The sequence below is a fragment of the Lactuca sativa genome, chromosome 3, assembly GCF_002870075.4.
Source record: "Lactuca sativa cultivar Salinas chromosome 3, Lsat_Salinas_v11, whole genome shotgun sequence".
In the NCBI taxonomy this organism is placed as follows: domain Eukaryota; kingdom Viridiplantae; phylum Streptophyta; class Magnoliopsida; order Asterales; family Asteraceae; genus Lactuca; species Lactuca sativa.
This window is the reverse complement of record NC_056625.2, coordinates 312,078,035-312,095,833: the sequence shown is the minus strand read 5'-3', so window position 1 is coordinate 312,095,833 and position 17,799 is coordinate 312,078,035. Positions and strand designations below refer to the sequence as shown.

At 35.5% G+C, this 17,799-nt stretch overlaps 1 protein-coding gene across 1 annotated transcript; it reads right to left on the bottom strand.

The window, feature by feature from the left end:
* Nucleotides 1–14,227: 14,227 nt before the first annotated feature.
* LOC111920226 (glutamate--tRNA ligase, cytoplasmic) lies at nucleotides 14,228–17,149 on the bottom strand. Its single transcript, XM_052769116.1, is given in 6 exon segments — nucleotides 14,228–14,601; nucleotides 14,747–15,235; nucleotides 15,237–15,501; nucleotides 15,503–16,178; nucleotides 16,336–16,489; nucleotides 16,573–17,149. Coding segments are annotated over 6 exon segments (1,899 nt in total). The 5' UTR covers nucleotides 16,672–17,149; the 3' UTR covers nucleotides 14,228–14,385.
* Nucleotides 17,150–17,799: the final 650 nt, after the last annotated feature.

The following is a 17,799-nucleotide window of genomic DNA, read 5'->3' as shown; positions in this document are numbered from 1 at the left end:
ATACCTTATCGATCATCACTAGCACACGACTTGAGGTTTGCAACCTATCCTGCTGACATTATTTTGTTTTTGTGCCATTCCAATTGAGTTAATTGCGTATGTGAGTTCTATGAGTTCTCATTTGAATACATACTAGAGCCTTAGTCGATGGAAAGTACATTGATATGTAAGGACAAGTTACTAAACTACTTGGAAGACATGGTGGGCACTCGTGTTACCATAAGGCAAGAAATCAAGATTAAGAAAGTTCAGTCCATATGAGTTTGGATTTGTCGCAAACCTTGGTTTTGGCAAATTCACATGGATAGGAACTCATACACCATAAAATCTAAGTGTCATAAGATTCTCTCCTTCATGAAAATGATTGTGAGGAAATGCTTTCACTAAAAGAGATTTTAAGAAGATAGCGATTGTGAATATTGTATTCTCAAAATTCGATTATGGTTACGGCATCCCTTTCCATAGTTCGAATTATGAGATTTGGCAATTAGTTTCAACATTTGGAACTTAGTAACATAAGTTCTGAATTGTTTAAACACACATATGAGCTATCTAAGACAAAGGTGTATAAGGTTAAGAAGCCTAGATAAAGGCTTATCGAAGCATCTGGTATTAGAAATATGAATTTCAGAAATTCAATAGGCATTGTTTTCTGAAAGTTCATTTGTTTTCTGAATACATGTCAAAGCTAGTGGGAGCATAAGTGTTATGCTTATATGATAATATCATCATGATAGTGGGAGCATAAGTGTTATGCTTGTATGATTATTATGGCGAGTATTGCAAGTTAGCAATATTAATTATAGAAAAACAAAGATTCAATTTGCAAAGTTGCATGGGTTGAAAAGTTGTTTTAATATAATTAAGGGAGAGAATATTATACTTCGTTTCAAAATCTAAAGCTTAGATGGAGAAATTTTAATATTTTCAGTCAAAGGATACATTGTGTGTTCTTAAAATTCGATTATGATTACGGCATCCCTCTTCATAGTTCGAATTGTGAGAACATGACACATAAAATATTATGGCAGAAGATTGATAAAGTATCATATCTTTATGTAAGATATTATGCATCGTGTCCCATACGCTTCGAGTATTTGTCGATTGAAAATGCTATAATACCTGACCATTCTAAAATTTTCCAAATGTCTAGCGCATTAAGAGGGAAAAAGGATTAGAATCAGTTTTGACTAAAATAATTAAACAACTATCAAATGACAATCCAAAGTTCGCTGAGGATTGGTCGCTTGTGAGTAGTTGGAAGTATGGTATTGGATGGACTATATTGACATTATTATGAATAGATAAGATTCTATTAAGAATGAGTTGTCATTTGGAAAATATGGAAATGTTTCCATATTGGAAGTTGGATGTTGAGAGTCTATGTCTAGATTAGAAACTTTTATGCAAGAAGGATGTTCAAAGGAATGTACTTTGAATGTGAGACTTCGCGTCTATGGAATTGTCTTGCAACAATTTCTGAGAGAGTACTTTGTAATTTCATTAGCCAAGTCTTGGTGACTTTTGTGCTATGACTTTATGAAAGGATCGTTGCATAAGATGTTAGAATCTAGCATATTCTAATAGTAGCAAAGAACCTTGTGTTCTTACACTAATGATAAGGATTGGGAATTGTGAAATGAGCATCATTGAAAAGGTTTTTCAATTGATCTATTTCACAAAGTAAGGACCATAGGAAACATAGTGTGCATGCTTTATGCATGAGACATCTATTGTTGTAATTTGAGTAATAAGTCGATTTTTTGAAACAGTAAACGATAATAATAAGTAATCAATATGGTGGTTAAATAGAAGTGTTTTATTATCTCTCACAAGTTTGAGGCCATATAGGATTAAGTATTATTATTATGTTTCAGTTTGCATGTTTTGATTCCCGAATAACTAGGTTATTCAAACATCCATAGTCGGTCATACGTTGGAAGTAAGTATGTAGGAAGACTGTCATGAATCTGTCTGTAGATTGTCTGAAGTGTTTAGACATATCACAAGTTTACTGCAGAGTTCATGAGTGCTTTGATAAGATTAGAGTATTGGATTAAACCCACGCTCACTTGGATCACTTCATGGATTTATCACGAGTGATTAGTGAGACGATAATATTGTATATTCTTGAAACCGAGACATGTAAGTTGTTATTTGTTGGTCGGTTACACATTGATAATAAGTAAACGCACCAGTAACTTGGTGTTATAAAACTTATTATTGTGTGTGATTTGATCAGTAAATGCAAGCGAGCATTTGAGTCGAAGTTTATCCATTCCTTTTACCCAAAGTGGGATAAAAGTGATATATGTGGGCCTCTCGATGATTTAGTGATGACACCTAAGTGCTTGGCCAAGCCGGGACTAAGTGGATGTGTTCAATTGTAGTCTGTTATCAGTCGTCATAAATCAGAAGTCGGGAAACAGTATAGAGAGAATGATTAAAATTCATGTCTTATGTCTATACGATATCTTGAGAATGGAGGAATATATAATCCATTATCTAAAGGACACACTATCTGATAAGATCAGAGTTGACAGCGACTTTTGAAAGCTACGATTGCTGATCAGGTTCTGAAGTCAAACGGAAAATAGTTATTAGACTTATCCAAGTGGGAGACTGTTGGATTAGTGTCTAAGTCCATAACTATTTTGGTATGTACTTGACCCGATTATGAGCATGGTCCTTTTGGGTTGCCTTCACCGTAGCAATATGTAGGATGATTTAAAGGAGATAAAGGTTTAAATATGATTTATTAATATATTATTAGAATAATATATTAAAGGAGAAATCATATTATTTAATTAATATTAGTCAAGAATTAATTAAGAATTAATTTTGTGGCTAAAAGAGATTAATTAAATTTAGGGGACTGGACTGCAATTATTGGATAATTGAGTTATTGGGCTAAGGAATGCTAAAGGAATAAGGGGTGAACGAAATTATGATGGAAGCCCATCATATTTTCGTTCATGGCCTTATCCAGAAGGTTCCATGGGCTGCTTAGAGTTTAAGCTGTCCATTAGGGTTTTGACTGAAACCCTAGCAGCCCACACAAGTATATAAAGGACCCCTTAGGCCCCAAAAACGTGTGGAACTAATTCTCTAGGGTTTCTAGTCGTTTTTGGACAGCCTCCTTCTTCTCCTCTTCATCCAAGTTGGATATGGTGTTTGTGAATCCATTAGAGGTGCAACATTTGAGGCACTAAGCTTTTTAAAGCCAATCCAAGCAAGGGATTGATTGTTATTGCTATATAACAATCAAAGGTAATTCTCTAAACCCTAATTCAGTTTATAATATGTTAGATCTAAGTTTATTAGTCTTGGATTCAAAGCATGTACAATAGAGAAACCTAGATCCAAGCATTAGGGTTTGTATGAGCACATAGGATTGTTCTTATGCCTAAAACCCATCAATAACTTCTTTGATACAACTTCGATTCCGACCATCCTTATATCCATGAAAATGTAACAAGAAGCTCGATGCTTTAAACAACTCATACCTGCCTTACAATATCCCGAACACACATCCAATTTCCATAAAAGCTCGAGCTGACAAATTACCAAAATACCCTTGGCTCCAAAACTATCTCTGAATGCCCGAATCATCCACATTCCATTACCCACACCCAAATGGGTAATGATTCGGAACAGGGCGTTACACTGTATTTGTGGGTCGAAGTCACCAATGTCGGCCCACTAGGTTATATTGTAGTGATCTGTTAGATATGTATCCTAGTTTATAGGATGTTGCTATGCGGCAGTGATCTGTAGATCTGTCTGTTTGTCTGTTGACTGATTATATATTTATCTATTATGTATATGTCGACATGTTATGGTTTTTGGTTGAGGCTTTACTTCTTTGTGCGTGATTCAACAGATAAGGGGTATTCTAGTGTGATGACTAAGTGGAACCAAGGATATTCCAGTCCGACGACTGAATGGACCAATTGTATATTGGCATTCCAATCCGATGACTGATTGGGCTGGGGGTAATCCAACTTGATGGCTGTGAACCCGTAGGTATTCTATTCTGATGACTGATTGGACCCTACATGCTTGTTTGTATATGTTATTTATGTGGTGATACTTTGGGGGAACTCACTAAGCTTCGTGTTTACATTTGTTTGTTATGGTTTTAGGTTTTTAGATGACCGAGACAAGGCAGAGGCTTTATCATGCACATCCTTCAGACTTTATGTCACACCCCCGAACCAGACGGCGGAAACGTCCGGGAGCTGTTGTGACTCAATTGAATACCATCACAATGAATATACATGAAACATAACATCATTCGTCACCAACATTTGAATATTACAACTGATAGTGTTTACATCCATTACATTGTCTCAAAACATTACATTCTCAAAAGTAGATTGTTCGATACTAATTAACACACATCAAAACATCATTGAGTACAATTCTTCCTTCACTTTATCTGTTACCTGAGAATACAAGTATTTTGAAAAACGTCAACATATGAAATGTTGGTGAGTTCATAAGCGGTATTTGAAAAACAACGTTTTGTATTGCTTTGAAAAACTACTAGAAAATCCGATATTTTCTGAAAAGAGTTTTTGAAAAAGTTTGTGAAGATCCATGAGTATGCTTGTTTGTTTCTATAGTTGTAAAAAAAATGTTCATTAAACTTGTGTACATTTCGAAACCGTATGTATTGAAAAACCCTAGGAAAACCCGATGTTTTCCTAATTCTTTGAATTCCATGAAGTTGAAAATAAAACCATTGCAGCGTGTGAAGTCATTAATTCCAGGCGACGTCGGATTATTTTTGCGCATGATAAATTGCTATAAACACGCGTTACACAAACGACCAGTTTATAACTATACTAACGATCCCGTAGGCGTCGTCCGTACTAATCACGTTATCCAACCGCCCTGACTTCGAGTAATCCCACACACGAAGAGAAAGAGGGCACGAAGACCTCGATGACTCCATTAGCCGGTTGGGGATAAAAAAAAAGAGTACGAGGGGCCCTTGACCCGCCTCGCATAAAATACCGACTTTACTAGCAATACCAAAGGACCCTTGGGGACCAATAGTATAAAAGCGATTGAAAGTCCTTTTACGCTGTGTTAGATCATGTAAGACCCAACAACTCGTAAGGTAGAAGTCTTCGGGCCTTAAGATCAGGTCATTGGGCTAGCTAGGCCCAACAAACAAGATTTTACACTTTTGGGGCCCAAAGATGGTGCGTAGACGTCTGTGCACTCTCACGTGTGTATTAAATTCCCAAATGTTACTTGTGTGAATCGGGGTATCGTCGTGTTAGTAGTTTTGGATTTTTATTGGTTCGAGACCGAACCAATTCGTTTAACAACGATCTTTGGTATTGTTGTGTATTGTATTTCGTCGATAGTCGCGGTGCCAATATTTGATCAAGTTGAGTGTACTGAATTAGCCTTGAAAATTTTCTGTTTTCAGCCCCTCATAGTTTGTAAATTTACTTTTTCAACCCTCTAATTAAATAACTTTCCGGTTTGGTCCTTAAATCATTTTTCTTGACATTTTAACACCAAAAATTATTGAAATTGATATTTTTTTCAGCATATTTTTCATTGAAAACAGTTTAAGTCCCTGAAAATGCAGTTTTCTCGGTTATAACCCCTCTTTTTCGCAATTTGTACAATTTTGGCCCAAATTGGAAAATTTTTGCAACTTTGGTCCTTTTTAATTTTGAAAAGCATTTTAAACCTTTGAAAAGTACTTGGAACACTAGTAACCCACTGTTTTACAGAAAAACACAGTTTTAGCCCTCCAAAACAAAAAATTTCGCATATTGGGCCCTATTGGGCCGAAAATGCCATTTTTAGCCCATTAAGCTTGAAATTTATGTTTTTAATCCTCCAACAAGTATATTTTCAGAAAATACATTATGGAAACCGTTTTGACTCATCTCACCCATCAGATTTCGAAATATTTCAGTTTGGGCCCTTTAACTTTATATTTTTAACATTTTATGTCCAAAAATTGAGTTTTTAGCCCAAAGAAAATGTTATTAAGCCATTTAGCTATTTTTCTTGGAACACTTTGTATGTAGAAATATATTTGATGCTAGTATCCTTTATCATAAAGTATATCACGATTTTTAGGGGTTTATGGCTAGATCCAACATCATAAACACACAAAACACCCACATAAGCATAGAAATCATACAAGGCATACAAAACACATATAGATCTACACTTTCACTTGTATTCCCCCCCCCCCCCCACAAAACTCATAAAAACAGAAAATAGGGGGTATGAAGCTCACCTTGGAGTTGATGGTTCGGTTTTTGGATGAAGAAAGTGAGAGATTTCGGCCTAGCTTGCTTCTTGAGAGGATCCTCAAAACTATGATGTTTCTAGTAGGATAATCAAGAGATTTGTGATCTTTCTAGGAGGATTTGATCATAGATGAATTTATACAACTTGAGGGTGAAGTAACTTACCTAGCATGTGAGTTTGATGAACTTTCTTGTGCACACACACCTACTCACAGGTTTATAGAGAAAATGGAAGAGTTCTTGAGGTTTTTGGGAGTGAAAGGAAACATGAATGATTTTTGGTGAGGGAGAATGGCCTTAGGCCGAGATTAAGAAGGGAGAGAGAAAGGAGATATTTTTGCATGGAAACATGGGAAATACATAGATACATGATGTGTATTAGACTTGGTTATCCTCCATACAATAATGAGGTGTCATGTTTAGATTAGTTTGGTCCTCCTTGTTAAGATATTTATTTATTTTTACACACTTGGGCCGAAATGGAGTAATCATGGAGGAGTTTGGGCCTTATCTTGGTCCTTACTCGAAATTATGAAGCCCAATAATAAATTTTCGGCCCATTGGGGCAAATGAAATCTTTTATGGCCCAACAAGGCTCATTAGAGATAAGATGGATTATTTTAGGCCCACATGGCCCAAAATGCTAAAGTTTTATGAATGTGGTCTATTTAGAGCCCAATTAGGGTTTCTAGGCCCAAGATATTTAAGTTGAAGGTTTATTGGTCTATTAGACCCAATAAGAGAATCCTAGTCCATAGTGAACTTGAACCGGGATGTCTAGGGTTTTCAACTCTTATTTGAGCATATGAAATATATTTGGATGAGAATAGAGTATAGTATTCACTTAGAGTACAAGTTATTACCCTAGGTGAATGATTGCATGAGAGTAGAATTTCCTAGCAAAATTGCAAGTTGTGACACTTTATGATATTCGATCTTGGGATACTCTGATTTGTAATTATAACTTTTGGAAACAATGTTTTGTAAACAATTATAGACGTTGGGTGGTTTTTGAAAATGAAAATTTTACCGTGATTTTTAGGATGTTACATGTAGTGATCTGTTAGATTGGTAGATCTGTATGATTACTTGTGTTTGTTGGTTATTATTTATTTGTTTGCATATGTCGATATATTGTGGTTGGCTGGGTTGAGGAGGTCCTGTTTTGTGTTGTAGGCCAAGATAACCTGGCGACCCAATGTACTGTAGACCTTGCGAGGCGGTCCAGTCAGACTGTAGGCCCAAGGGAGTAGTCTAGCTATTGTAGGCCTTGTGAGGCGGGCTAATAGACTGTAGGCTCGGTAGAGCGGTCCAGGTATCCTGTAGGCCTTGCGAGGCGGTTTAGGAAGAATGTAGGCGCATGTGTACATGCATTGTATGTGTATTGTTGTGTAGGGTATTTTGGGGAGCTCACTAAGCTTTGGTTTATAGTTGTAGATTTCAAATGTTTCATGTACTTTAGAGAATCGTGAAAAAGGTAAATGCTTGATCGTACACATAGTACTGTGGATTTTCATGTTGAGAGATGTTTTGATACTCTGATTTTATTACTATGTTTTGGAAATAATGTTGATTGACTTGCTTTGAAAAATTAAAAAAAATTAAAATTTTACTATGCCTTTCGGGGCGTTATATATATATATATATATATATATATATATATATATATATATATATATATATATATATATATATATATACACACACACACACACACGCGCGCGCGCGCACACTTCATGTCTACATAGAATACCTACTACCATCATGTGTATTTATAAGTCTTATAAAAACTTGGGTGCTATAACTCACCCGTCCTTTTAAGAAAATTTTGTCTCACGAATATTTTATGTCAAAAGATAAGATATTACTTGTAACAACCCATTTTTTCAAAGAAAAATTTCATTTTTAATTAATCAAACACATTTCCATAAATCATGAAATTCAAATATGATTGTTTTCAAATCCATATTCATTACGACTTTATTTTCAAAAACATCAGAGTGTCCCGTAAACACCGGTGAGAGAGTGCACTCCGTGCCATTAAGCCTTGCACTTGCCCTTAGGCTCAAATGTACCTGAAACAAATCCAAAAACTGTAAGCTAATGTGACAACCATCAAATTCTGGTCAAGTCAAAGTCAAACAAAGTCAACAAGTCAAACCGTTCAACTCAACTAACCCTTGTATACTAGGGTTTATGTTATGTATTTAGTGTACAACTCACTATTTTAATAAGAAATCATCACTTGGAAAGTTCGTATTTTTAGATTTTTGTAACCCTAATCGGGGTAAGTGAGGTAACAAAACGATAAAACACTATTACATACCCATCGGGGGTGTGTAAGATCCTTAAACATGGCTTAATGGGGTTTACGAACCTTGCGTTGCGAAGCCAAACACTCAAAAAGATCATAAACGAAACCTCTCTCAATCTCTTTCACTCTATCTCTCTATCTAAAATCTCTCCCAAATCTTTCTCAAAACTTCTTTCAACTTTTTATAATCATTCAGGTCATCCCGACCCTTAACCGGGTCACAAACCGCTCGAAACGGGAAGAAACCTTGAAAAATAGCCATTTTGTGCCGAAGCCTCCTTAGAACCGAAGCCTCTCTAGGACCGAAACTAATATAGAGCTGAAGCCTCTTAAGGACTAAAGTCACCTTCGGGTTCGGTCTATTTTGCTTCTCGCCTAGGTTCGCTTCTGACAGGCTCGGGTCTGACAAGTTCGCCTTCGGTCCTCCCCAAGCAACCGAACCCAACCTTCGGTACATTTCGCTTCCGAGCCATTTTGGTCCTGAACCTCACAACCGAACTTCGATCCCCACACCTTAGGACCGAGCCTCGTCACCTTCGGCCCCATTGCGAGAAGCTTCGCAGAACTACCATTTTTGCCCGGTTTTCGACTACTTTCACGTTTTAAGCTTGTTTTTCATCGTTTTAGCATGGTATTTTCACCCAAACTCGTATTTCAGTATATAAGACCCTAAATAAATTTATTTTAATCATTTTTGGAAGAAAATCTTTGCCTAAGAATAAAATATAGTGGGTGGGATATTTAAGGCGGAGTGTTGACTTTCATCAGAAAAGTTGGACTCCATTCACGGATTGTTTTGGTCAACTTAAACATTTTTGTTTTTAAAACTTTATTAGGTGAAAATAGTTCAAGTTCATATCTTTAAAATGGATACTTTCACATCTCCATACGATTTTTCTACAATTTATGGTGATTTTCACAAAACAAACTATCATTTCAAGAACAAGTCCGGACCAGTATGTGAATATGGACATTTTAACACAAGATAAAGGTTTCTAAAAATCATGAGAAAATTTATGAACAAACTAGACACATTTTACAAACTCTCAGAATTTAGGGATTCTGATTTGGACCTTTGATGACTTTTCTATAAATTTTCTAAGAACAAGAATATAAATGTTATAATTAGAAAAACGCTATCAATTTCATTTACAACTTGTAACTTTGAGCAAGGTGTGTATCATTATGTGATTATATGTTATTACATTATGTGTCATTTTGTCTCGGTATATAGACATACATCAGAAAACAAATGGATTTTTTTTAATATATTATGCATGGTGAAATAATAAGTTGTTATAAACAAAGTTACATCCATTACATACAAACATTTGGTAAACTATGACAAGTATAGTACTAATTGAATACACGTGGTTGATAATACATATTATTTACCTTAGTTTAAAGGTATGAATCATATACTAAGGTTTGCCACCACTACAAATAATTACAATAAACTATAATAAGCATACACTATCAACAAATACGCTAACTATAATAGGTATAGTTAGGTTGCTTTACCTTACAAACATTATGATAAACTATAATAGGTATAGTTTATGTTCACTACCACTACCATTATTTGATAAACTATAATATGCATAATTCATGTTTACTATCACTACCACTATTTGGTGAATTATGATATGTATAGTTTATGATCACTACCACTACCACTATTTGATAAACTATAATATGCATAATTCATGTTCACTATCACTACCACTATTTGGTGAATTATGATATGTATAGTTTATGTTCACTACCACTACCACTATTTGATAAACTATAATATGCATAATTCATGTTCACTATCACTACCACTATTTGGTGAATTATGATATGTATAGTTTCTGTTCACTACCACTACCACTACTTGATAAGCTATAATATGTATAATTCATGTTCACTATCACTATCACTATTTGGTGAATTATGATATGTATATTTTATGTCTCTAGTTTCAAGACTACATTCAATCTAGAATTGTTAGTTTTCAACTATAATTACTAAGTGTATATGCTAGAGTTATATAGAATTTAGTCATGATCGACTTAGAATTGGTGGGTCCGCTTTATTTCTTGTTTCTTGTTTGGTTGTGGGCCTAGGAAACCCATTACATTCGACGGTTTATTTAACTTAAATCTTATATAACTTATATACACTTAGAGATTATAGAAGGAAACTATAGGAAATTCTCGGATGCACTATTTTATAACATAGAAATTTACAATTCACTATTTAAGGAAAATATCAGATTTTTTTGGAATAACTTTATCGCTTTTACAAGGAAAACAGTTTCTTTTTCAAAATAAAACTCTTATGAACTCACCAACTTAGTTGTTGACACTCTTTCAAAACTACTTGTATTCTCAGGAAATCAATAAACATGTAATCAAGTGCTTTTGAGGATGAAACGTTAAGGCGTCAAACTTTTCATTTTTGTCAACATAATGTAATTGATTTGGAAACATGTAAACTTATACTATGGTGTAACTTTTTCAATTATATTTATGTTGGTTGTGTTTACTTTGATCACTATTGCAATTGTTGTCATGATACAATACATGAAGTCCTCCACCCCCGGACGTTTCTGCCATCCTTGGTTTGGGGGTGTGACAACTAATGCTTAACGAGTCCCCCGGAGCATACCCCACATGCAATCCACATATCACATGTATATTAGCTATAAAGCTATCTCTACCACATAGCATATCTCATTAGCTATAAAGCTATCTTTACCACATAACATATCATATTAGCTAAAAAAAACTATCTCTACCACATATCCCTGCATAAGGATGCCATGGGCTTCCCCACACGGTCTTACACCTAAGTGACATGGGCTTCCCCCATGGTCTTTCCCTGCCGGACAGCCATGGGCTCCCCCACCTTTCTTACATCCAAGTGTCATGGGCTCCCCCCATGGTCTTTCATGCAAATATCACAAACTCACTAGCATCTAACTTAACATAAGGCTAACTATCATACCACATATCTCTACTACAACTAGTGTACCACATATCATAAAATGGGCCGGACTTGGTGCCTTAGACCCATTAATATGGTGAGAAGACTCACCTCTGGAATGCTGAACTGGTAAGCTGAAGTCAGATATGCCCCACACTGCCTCTTCTCAACTGCCTATAATCATTAAGTGATTAACTTAACACCAACCCATAAATACCCTCAGAGTCAAACCCTGGTCAGGGTCAAAATCAAGGTCAACCGTCAAGGTCAACAGTCCATGTTGACCTCAACTCGTCGAGTAGAACCTGCCACTCGTCGAGTTCCTTGCATAACTCTCAACTCGCCGAGTCACTTGAGTGACTCGTCGAGTTCCTTAATGGTTGCGGCCGTAAACTCTCAACCATAAACTCCTGACCGCAAACCCATCCAGTCGAAAACCCCTTGGCAGTGAACTCCTTAGCTGACTCCTCGAGTTGATAGAGGAACTTGCCGAGTCCCCCTCCCTGCTGGCTTGTCGTGATCATACCAGGGCTTAGATCTGAAGCCCTAAGATACCTAGCAGGATAAAGTTTCCAACTTTACCTTCTAGAACCCTTCCAAACGCTCTAAGGTCTTTAATAAAGGCTGGAAAGCTCCAAAGCTTTGCCATTTGATCCAAAACTCTAAGGATCTAAAATCCCTCCTTTCCAGAAAGATTCCTAGTCCTCAAAACGTCCCAAAGATGGAAGCTTTATGGACATGCATGTCCAATACATGTCCCTAATTCAAAATGGCCAAAAAGAGGGAAATATGCCCTAAAACCTTTGCATGGTGTCCTTACTCGACCAAAAGCCAGATCGAGCCCACCTTGGGACCATTTTGCTATGTAGATTCATAAAGTTGCAAACTTTATGAATCCCATGCATGCATTCAACAAGAAGGGTAGGAAATGAAGAGTAAACTCAATATCTAGCCTTATTCTTTGATAAAAATCGAGTCTTGAAGACTTACAACAGTGCACAAGATGATTAAGCTCAAGGATGGGTGCTTGGTTTGCTGGATCTCCTCACTATCTCCTTCTTCTTAAGCTTCAAAGGTTACTCTAGCTCACAAAATGGAAGAGAATGGGGATTAGGGTTAGCACCGACGTTCTTAGTGTTGGGCGGCTGATAGGAGGTCAGCCTCAAGGCTCATAAGGATATTATATAGAGTGCAAACCCTAAAATTAGGGTTTTGTCTTAACAGCGCCTACTCGCTGAGTCGGACTTCCAACTCGTCGAGTAGGGTGTAGATTCCGCGTCCCTGAAATGACTTCTACTCGACGAGTTGGACTCCCAACTCGCCGAGTCCACACACCAAAACCCTAATCTTACATAAATTAAGTAATACCTGGAACGGGTGTTATATTACTTCATGTTTTCACTTAGAATACGTACTTTTCTAACTTCATAGAAATAGCAATATGGTATTATTTCGGCCCCAACGTTATTTAACATGTTGGATTGGATTGGAAAACTCTCAATTCATTTAATTAGAAAGATCGAATGGGGTTATAATTTTCAACATGTTCATAAATAACTGAACTCAAACTTAACTCAACTAAACTCATTGTCACCCTAATGATAACACACCATATTTTAAGGCAAGGGAATTATTAATCCCATTTGGAATAAGTTTGAGATCGATATTACATGCAAATTTTGAGGAGAGATAATTCAATGAAGTGATTCGTACACAACAAATTTTCTCTATACACAACAATTTGTTTATGTTTTATATGATTGCAAAATACAATCTTATAAAACATAAATTGTTGTGTATTAAGAAAAACCGTTGTCTACAAATCAACTCCCATTCTATGACCCAATGTCAAAGTTAATGGAAATAAAACAATTCTTATCAATTAAAGTCTTAAAGGAGTATCATTTAGACCAATGTTTTGAAAACCGAACCGGTCGTCATACCGGTTCGATTGTTCGACCGGTCGGACCAGACCAAAAAAACGGATGACGTCATTACTACATCATAATTAATTATATAATTATAATAAATACACGGTATATAAAAGAACATTTAAAATTAAAATACTAATGAAATTAAATAAAAAACTTATGTTCGATTATCAATTTTTTACTTTATAATAGAGGTGAAAAAAAAAGGTTTTGTAAAATAACCATTAATAATTAAACTCCCATTCATTTATCTAAATAATTAATTAAAGATAATAATAATATAAATAATAAAATAAAAAAGAAATGAAAGGGTTGTATTCAATGTAAGATTACTGCATAGTATTTTTATGTGGGAAAAAAGTCCCACATGACACATCGCTCAAAAAGAGAAACATTGCATAAATATATATTCAAGTAAACCGGATTTAGTCATACAATTTTAGTTTTTACATATTCAGCCGGTTTTTTCTGGTTAAATTGGTCCGGTTAAATCCGTTTTTTTTATGATCAAAACCATGACTTAGATGCGTTTAATGATATCAATTGCATGTTGGAGGTCTTAATTGTTTTATTACAGGTTAGAAGATGAGAATGTTTAATCCTATGCTCTTTTTGAAGCCAGCTGATCTCATGAAACAAAGGAGAAAACATCTACTACCCATGGCTTTTAGTAGGAGGGACCAATATCGAAAGTTATGGACAAATGGGGTTTAACACACAAATATGGTGAGTTTATAATATATACATGAGGTTAAGAATTAATTTGAAGAAAGAATAAACATAGCAAAAGTAAGTAACTGCAATATTAAAAAGGGTAGTAGTCCCAAAATCAATCCATGTTTACTAATTATTATTATTATTATTATTATTATTATTATTATTATTTGGTTGCAGTTTGCCTGCCATCTGGAATAGCAAAGAGAACAATGGGTTTTGAAGGTGTTATGAAAGGAACATCGCATCTGAAGTAGCCTTTCCTCTCCAACTGCAATATGTCTCCACGCTTCAGCCTTCTCATGTTTGAATCCCCAACACCCCCAACCTCTTTCTTTGTATCCTTGTTCGCCACTGGAACAATATCCTCTTCATTTTCCAGCTGCATCAATAACACACAATTAATTAATTATATAAGTTTAACTTCCATAACTACACACTTTCAACCTTTGATATGGGCATTTATGTCTTTTCACACACACATACACACAAGATATGGATATGGTAGAATTTATCACTTATCATACCTTCTTTTTCGTGATTAGGTATCTGAACTCCACTAGAGTTAATGGAACAAGCTCGTTAGTGTCAGGCAACCATGTGAGTTTCAGTTTCGTGGTCTTAAACGATCCCTCAAGATGCAAAACCCCGGTTAACTCGGTCACATTTCCGTTTTTGTCCTTGTTGATTTCTCTAACAATCGCATTTCCCCAGTCCATCAACGTAATTTCCTCGTTAGGGGATATGGCCTTGGCATCGGCTTGTTCTATCCAAATCTTATTTGTGAAAGTGGTGGTTTTATCCCCTGCAGCTGTGTATTTCTTGTGCTTTGGTATGACACGCACAAATGGCCTGTGGGGCCCATCTAATAAAGTCAACAAGACACGGTTCTCTTCAAGGATTGCAGTGTGTCTGGGGCAAACAGGGTCGATCATTTTTTTGTTAATATTCCAGAGTTTGTCCCATTCCATGAGATTCAGATTCATTGATGCTCCCTGTGAAAAAAGAATATTAAGATATTGTTGTTATTTTTAGAAAATGAAAACGTAAGTTAACTGAAATCATCAAATTTTGTTAAAAAAAATTGTATTGCAAATTTTCATTCCATTCAATGATTAAGGGGTGAAAAATTAACAAAACAGAAGGAAACTTTGTTTAGGATTGGTCCATTCCATTCCAACACGAAACAAACATTCCATTCCATTCCTTCTCAATTTCATCATTAAAAAAAAAAAAAAAAAAAAAAAAAAAAAAAAAAAAAAAAAAAAAAAAACCTACCGAAACTAAGTTGGTAATTTAGATTGTTATCGGTTATGTCCAATTTTCCTCTTAAACAACATTCAACTCCCTTTTCCGTTCCAAGAACCATCTCGTTCCATAGCTTGAGGTTTTCATCGACACTCTGATTCCGACACTTTGATTCTATTTTCTTGTCTCGCTCGTATCTCATCTGTTCTTTGGGGGTGTCGTCGACGTATGCTTTCCCTTCTTTAATCAACTTTTCAGCCATTTCCATGAGATTCGGAAAGTAATCGGAAGTATATGTGATTTTTTCATAGTTGATTCCTAATGTCGCGATATCTATTAAAATATTATCAACAAATTCGTTGCTTTCTTTTGCAGGATTTGTGTCATCAAACCGTAGGAATAACTTCCCTTTGTATTTCTGAGCAAAATATTGGTTCAATAAAACAGCTTTCGCATGGCCTATGTGGAGATACCCACTTGGTTCAGGTGCAAATCTCAACAAAACTTTTCCCATCTCGGCATATGGAAGATCGGCTTCAGGGCGATTGGAATCATCGTCATCACCTTTTACATTTGTTGAACAACTGAGCTCTTTTTTCTTTGAAGATGCTGATGCTACAGCAGCATGTTGTGTAGATATCATGGTGTACCATCGACCCAAGTTTTGGTACTTTTTTGACTTCAATAAGCTTTCCCATCTCTTACCAGCTCCTGAAGGAATTAATAAAGATATATATATATATATATATATATATATATATATATATATATATATATATATATATATATATATATATATATAGTATTAAAATGGACAAAAAAATAAAAAAAAAAATGAAAGCATGCATAAGTAATGAGATTCATTTACCTGCAAGATACGACCAGATAGTAATATCTGCAAGCGATAAACTATGACCAACCAAGAAAGTGCGATGCAGCAAATACCCATCAACATATTTGCATGCGCACTCAAATTCTGAACCACGAGACAAGATAGGGGCATACTCCAGCCACTTATCAATCTAAAAAATCAACAGAATTTACGTAATTAGTAATAATTCTTGAAACTACGATCTTCATTTGATTATGTGCAGCTTTAAATCACCTGCCCAGTTTCAAAGGCATCACGCTCATACAAGTTAGGAACGGTTGTTGATGTGCGACCAAGATACTTGACAATTACATTTGTTCCACGTAGCTTCATCCTAAAACAAATCAATAGAAACCGAATATTGCTAATACTAGTTTCTTGGCAAAATCCATTGCATCTTATAATTTACGTCAATCTTCATTGGAAAGACTCTATTTGACTCACATTATCTCAAGAGAACATTTATCAAAGGCAAGGAGGGAAGTTATATGAAAGTAACTTCCAACAATTTTTAGGATGTATTTGCTGAATCTAATCTTAAGTTGAATCAAACTCGAAATACAGAAAACAAAATAAGGGATACCCGTCGGTTAGAAGAAGGACAGGCGGAGAGCCGACGGTGAGAGTTGGATTGAGATTGACCGTGAGAGAAACTCCGGCAACTTCCGCCGTAGCAAGCACGGACAGAGGAGGCGTTGCGTCGGCGGCTATTAACAGCTCCATCATGTTAGGGTAAAAGTAGCGTTAGAGAGAAATATTCAAGAGATGGGAAAAAACAACTTCCGGATTATTCCAAGAAGCATGTCGATCGAGAGGCCAGAGAAAGCTTTCACGAAGACGCAGGGTGGTGAGTGCGAGAGACCGAGGTCAAAACAAAAGTGAAAGGATTTGGGCCAATCACTGAAGGGCTCAGTTTTCTGCTAGAGGATTTTGGTCCATAAATGGTTTTTGTAATTTTATTACAAAATAAAGTTATGATATTGCTTTATAAATGTTATGGTGGAGACATATCATAAATCATTTTTGGAAGAAAAATATAATTTCGTGTCTCATAAGTAAGGTTTGTTTTGGTGTGATGGAATGTAATAGCAACAAAATAAATTAGATCAAGTAATGGATTACATAATGGTATGAAATAAATATGTCAACAGATGTGAATAAACCGACGACATGTTTATAATTGGGTAGATTGGCTTAGGTTAGTCGAGTTTCTAGTAAGAAAATTTGGGTAATTGCGTTTCATTTTTTGAGGGCATACTACCGCTACAGTCTTTCATCAACTTTATTTTTTATTTTTTGTTTTTATATTTCACTAATCTAAAACATATCTTTTAAATCTATAAATATGACAATAATAAAACATAAATATTGTAATTTTGACAACATTACTTAACGAAATACAACTAATAAACACATTTAAAATGGTTGAGTTTTGTGTGTTATAAGTTGTGCTTAAGAGCG